General features: G+C 34.6%; 1 protein-coding gene across 1 annotated transcript; it reads left to right on the top strand.

The window, feature by feature from the left end:
• Nucleotides 1-401: 401 nt before the first annotated feature.
• Nucleotides 402-2,283, top strand: LOC103443559 (U-box domain-containing protein 52-like). The gene is made up of 5 exons (XM_017334485.3): nucleotides 402-836; nucleotides 1,054-1,172; nucleotides 1,271-1,383; nucleotides 1,578-1,756; nucleotides 1,882-2,283. The coding sequence occupies exons 1-5, from the start codon at nucleotides 539-541 to the stop codon at nucleotides 1,905-1,907; spliced, it is 735 nt and encodes a 244-aa protein (XP_017189974.1). The 5' UTR covers nucleotides 402-538; the 3' UTR covers nucleotides 1,908-2,283.
• The last annotated feature ends 3,798 nt before the right edge of the window (nucleotides 2,284-6,081 follow it).

Genomic DNA, 6,081 nt, shown 5'->3' on the forward strand with positions numbered 1-6,081 from the left:
ACACATGCTAGACAAAGAGGTGATAATTTGCGACCCGTACACGACATAGATATAAGATTAATAATTAATATTGTTATATTATATTGATAAATTTATAACTTTAAAAACAAATTATGACGAATAGTGTGAGAGTTTTTGTAATATTATATTATGATTTTTGTATTGTTTTGTGTTTTATAAACTTATATTTTATGCGTTGATTAGCGTATGAGTTAATATGAACACGACACAAAATAAATAAATAAACTAGAAAAGGAGGCATTGCCCTTTTCCCCAAATGCAAGGTTGATAAATACCGAACCTACATCAATGGAGAGGAAAAAGACCAAAAAGTTGGATTTCTTTTGCACCAATTGACACCTAATTAAGCGACGACTCTTTGACAAAATGGAATCTCTCCTTCTGTTCCCTTTTCTATTGGTGCCTTGATAGCAACGACATTTTCACTATAAAACTGCCTCGTTTCTGGCATTTAATCTTGTTCTTTTCGCTTCCTATCATCTCATTGTTTTCAACTTGGTGTTCACCGTACGTCTCGATGGAAGACGAAGATTATGTTCCGATGGAAGCCAAGGATTTTTACAAGATTTACGTTAAAGCAGGCGCGTTGTCGCCGGAGATTGTGAAGAATCCGGAGATACAAGAAGAGGATAGCGAGAGTCCTAATTTCACAGAAAGTACTAGCAAAAATGTAGTCGTCAACGATGTTTATGTTGCTGTTGGCAAAGATGACACAGATGTTCTGAAATGGACGCTTGAGAATGCTGCTTCCTCCGGTAGTACTCGAGTTTTTCTTGTCCATGTCTTCCCTCCGGTCACCCACGTCCCCACACCCGGTAACACCAGTTCACCTGTTAATGTTTTTATTGTCCATTTCTGTCCATGCTGTCTATTATGTTTATGGGATTCTGATCAAACGCTTCATTCATTCATCAAATATCTTTTTTTCGGGTTCGGATATGTGATCAAACCACCATGTATACATCAAATTGTTTTTCCTGATCACCAATCCTAAGTAATGTCTCACATTTTCCTGTCGTCAAATGTTGATAGTTGGAAGGTTAGCAAGGAGCCAATTAAACGACGATCAAGTGCGATTATATGTTAAAGAAGAGAGTAACAAGAGGAGTAACCTCATGCAGAAATACGTGAACTTGTGCAATGATGCCAAGGTGTGGATTTACTCCGCCCCGCGTAGTTCATGTTTTCAAACAGCAGGATTCCATATAATTGGTGATGATGAAAACTTCTGCTTTCAATGTAATTGCAGGTAACCGCGGAAACAATACTCCTCGAGAGCAATTGCACAGAAAAATCAATTGTTGAACTTATTCCTGTTCTTAGCATTACTCACCTTGTCATAGGAACAAAAAGGCATTCAAGGTGCGTAGCAGCGTAGGCCAGTTATTTATTTTTCCCAGCATGAATTTATCATGAAGACGAGACTCATGTGGGAATCATCTTTATTAGTAGGTCTCATATGAGAGATGCGATCAACAATGTGTTCAGTAGGTATATTACATCCAAAGCAGTGTGAATTAGGCATTCAATTAACGGGGTTAAATTATGTTGTGTAGGCCAGCGAGAAAACAATTGTTGTTAGGGGAATTTGTCAAGAACAATGCACCGGACTTTTGTGAGGTTAGCATCGTTCATAAAGGCAATAAGGTGGAGGTCAATCATCAAGTAGATGGTCCAACAACGCCAGAAAATACTCGTCACTTTGAAAAAACCCTTCTCTTTTCATGCTTTCCAGGCAAGTTCAATTCAGAAATCTACTACTTTTACATATACAGGCTACATATATATTGCCATCAGGTTTTGCAGTACTAGTATCCGAAATGAATCTCTCGTTCACTCTCAACTTTTTCGGATGGACAGTTCGCGGGAAGGCCAAGATTTCTTAATATCAACCGCAAAAAGCTGTGACAGAGATGAAACAAACTCAGCTATGCATTATGGACAATGGGAAGACTCCATACTCAAGAGATGATGAAGTGGAAAACTCGAAAGCTAGCCAGCTGAAAATGCACTGCTGGTATTGTCATGTTAGTCTACAATAATTCTAGTCTCATACGCAGTAATGAGATGAGCTCGGAATTAGAGTTAAGAACGCAAAACGATTGAAGATTGAAAATTGAAGAAAAACAACGGAGGATTTTCAAATTTATAACTGAAACCAAACATTATTTTATGATGTAGAGATTATGTAAGAGTGAAATGAGTTCACATCTTCCATTTAAATTTCTAATATTGCTTTGTTGATATATTCATATAAATTGTCCACGATGTGTTCTCATGTTTCTGAAAATGTCGTATTACAACTCCGAATGGCTTCCAGCTGCTAAATAATTAAAAGAAACAGCAGGCAGCCCAAGAACGACATGGCAACAAGCCATGGATGGAGAAAGAACGCCTGTTAGTCAGATATAAAAGAGGACATTATGCAGAAAGGAAATATACAATAAAAAGAAGCACATAAGGAGAACAAGAAGAAAAAGCTAAAACTCACACCAGTGGTGGATCCAACATAGCGGAAAAATTGCCTCAGATGAATCGTGGTCATCCGGCTGGTGGTAACCACTTCGTGCACAAGGGTTGCCTTGCAGAGGCGGCGCAGAGGGGGAGCGAAAGGTGTAATCACACAGGGCTCCCAAATTTGAAGGGCCCCAAAAATTTTTGGTATCTTATATTTATATGTAATAATGTTATATATTAAAAAAATGCTTTTATTAGCACTTTAAAATCTTATAGTGCACTTTTATAAGTATAAATTTTTTTTCTTTCTAAATATAAAAATTTGAAATGCACAATGAGATATTAGGAGTGTTAATAACAACACCTTAAAAAATGATTTTCTTTTCAATTTTATTAATTATATAATAATGCTATATATTCAAGTGAAACTCTAAAGTTAGAGTTTTTGAAGTTTTTTCTTTCTTTATTTGGTTGCTTAAGATTGAACTGTTTTTTATTATTTAGTGAAGATTATGTTTATAACTCTTTTTACTTATTTAATGACACTTGTAAACTTATAATCAATGAGTCCTAAAGGTTGTTTTGATTTAAATTATTATTTTCTAATACCAATATATTGTCATATTTAAAAATATATATATCTTAAAAAGGGGCCCTTTTATAAATTTCGCACAGGGCCCCCGAAATCTCAGAGACGGTCCTGTTGCCTTGCAGTGACCATGTTTTCTCCGAGTCAATTTAACCAGGTTTATGTGACATGTTCTTTTCTTTCATTGCCTTAGACTTGGGCTAACTGTTTTCGGTGCGTTGAAACTAAAATATAAAATCACATCATACCATGTTGTGAATTAATCGCAACCCCGAACCAATAAAAGTTGAAGTTTGTATTATAAAATTAATTGATAATATGAGAAGTAGCTAAACTACTCACAAGCATATGCAAATGGGGAAGATGAACAAGAAATTGCTAATCCCAACCTTTCACACGGTAATTGTAGTGAGGCGTATAGTGAAAGCGAGTCGGGTTTAGTCTCATTAAAGCTAATTCTAAGGGCTGATTTAGTATAGTGAAAGCGAATCGGGTTTAATCTCATTAAAGCGAGTCGGGTTGTAAAAATAAGCTCATTTGTACTGTTTCACGTTTTCAGTTTTTTTTTATCCAAAACTATAAAAATAAGTTGTTTTTAAATGTTTACCAAACATTTTTTTTAGGATAAATTATATAGTAGCCCCTCAGGTTTGAGGTCTATTGCAATCTTATACAATATCTTTAAAACATTTCACTTTCATACCTCAAGTACTATTTTATTTCAATTTCATACAACCGTTACATTTTCCATCCATGGATCTGTTAAATGTTGACGTGGCTGCCACATATATGCCACGTGGCTGCCAAATGTCTGTCATGTGGCAAATAAAATAATTTTTTAATTTTTTTTTAAAAAACCTGTCTGCCACGTATCTTTTTTTTTTCTCTTTCTTCTTCTTCTTCTTCTTCTGGGTTCGGTCCTTTTTTTTTTCTTTCTCTTCTTCTTCTTCTTCCTCCTCCTCCTCATCCTCCTCCTCCTTCTTATCTTCTTCTTCTTCCTCCTTCTTCTGGGTTGGAGGGGGTTCGATAATTTTTTTTTCTTCTTCTTCCTCCTCCTCTTTCTTCTTCTCTTCTTCTTCTTCCTCCTTCTGGTTCGGTCCCTTCTTTTTTTTTTCTTCTTCTTCTTCTCTTCCCCTCTTTCTTCTTCTCTTCTGGGTTTGGTCCCTTATTTTTTTTTTTTCTTCTTCTTCTTCTTCTTCTCCTTCCTCCTTCTTCTTCTGGGTTCGGTCCCTTTTTTAATTTTTTTTCTTTTTTTTTTCTTCTTCTTCTTCTTCCTCCTCCTCCTTTTTCTTCTTCTCTTCTTCTTCTTCCTCCTTCTTCTTCTGGGTTGCAGGGGGTTCGGTCCTTTTTTTTTTCTTTTCTTCTTCTTCTTCTTCTTCCTCCTCCTCCTCTTTCTTCTTCTCTTCTTCTTCTTCCTCCTTCTTCTGGGTTGCAGGGGTTCAGTCCCTTTTTTTATTTATTTTTTCTTCTTCCAATTTTAGGTTTTTTTAAAAAAATTTAAAAAATTATTTTATTTGCCACGCGACAGACATTTGGCAGCCACATGACATATATGTGGCAGCCACGTTAGCATTTAACAGATCCATTGATGGAAAATGTAACGGTTGTATGAAATTGAAATAAAATAGTACTTGAGGTATGAAAGTGAAAAGTTTTAAAGATGTTGTATAATATTACAATAGACCTCAAACCTTAGGGGCTACTATGTAATTTACCCTTTTTTTTAACTCAGTTTTTTTTTATACCCACTTTTTATAAAAGCATATCAGTATCAAACTAGTATTAAACCGCATGAAACTAGAGACTGGACAATAAGTAAGTCCATCCTAACTAATCCTAACTAAGGAGGCCAAACAGACGGGGCTTTAGATTAATCCGACCATAAGTTAGTCCTTGCTTTAGGTAGGCATCACTGTTATATATATATATATATATATATATATATAAGGAATTGCTTAAGGGGAGGGATCCCCATTTTTTCAAAAAAATGGGGACATGCTCCTCACCGTTGGATTTGAATTAAATGAAATCCTGTGGTTGAGATTCTATGGCCTGTGTTTTAATCTCAACCACACAATTTCATTAAAGTCAATCTAACGGTGGGGAGCGTGTCCCCATTTTTTTTAAAAAAATGGGGATCCCTCCCCTTAAGCTCCCTGATATATATAAAGCTTTTAAGGGAATGGATCTCCATTGTTTTATAAAAATGAAGATTAATTGTGAGGTTCATACCACATTGAATTTTAAATATCCGAACTGTTCATTTTCAAGTTGTACCTCATAGATCATCATTGCAATATATTAACTAGATCGGAAATATTTAAGATATCTAATTAGGTTCAAAGAAATGAACGAATACTTTGTTATATAAGAAACAATGAAATTTAATGTTGATAATTAAATAGGCAAATGGTTTCGGATTGAATTGAATTTTTGCAAGGATGATCTATGAATCGAGACTAACAAAATGGGCGGTTCGAATAATTGAAATTCGATATGAAGTGAGCCCCACACCTAATCCCAATTTTTTTTAGTACATCAATATTTTTACACCATGTGGAGAGGGAGTTCGACTAAGCTACGCAATGAGCAGCCTAATTTGGTACCAAATTCGCCATCCATGAAATTCGAATAGAAAACCTCTAACTTTTAAACGAAAAAGAATATCATTAAACTATAATATTGAATAACCACTGTTATATATTTGAAAAAAAAAAAATTCAACCACTTGTTTAGGACAGTTGGTGTCCCAATTGTGTTTCGGGAACACCAAAAAATTTCTGAAAGCGAGAAAAGAATAATTAAATTATAAATTTGTAACCGCTTACCTATTAGTATTTCCTTTCTAACTTAAATTTTAAAGGAGTTTTAATGAAACACTTCTAGTACCGTTTACTTTTAACGAAAAAACACATTTTTACCTTTTTCTATCATTTTTATTAAAATTAAATTTATTTTTTGAACTTCTCATTAGTTTTCTTAAATTTTAATTAAAAAATAGGCCGTAAAGACAA

This window comes from Malus domestica, chromosome 06, assembly GCF_042453785.1.
Source record: "Malus domestica chromosome 06, GDT2T_hap1".
In the NCBI taxonomy this organism is placed as follows: Eukaryota; Viridiplantae; Streptophyta; class Magnoliopsida; order Rosales; family Rosaceae; genus Malus; species Malus domestica.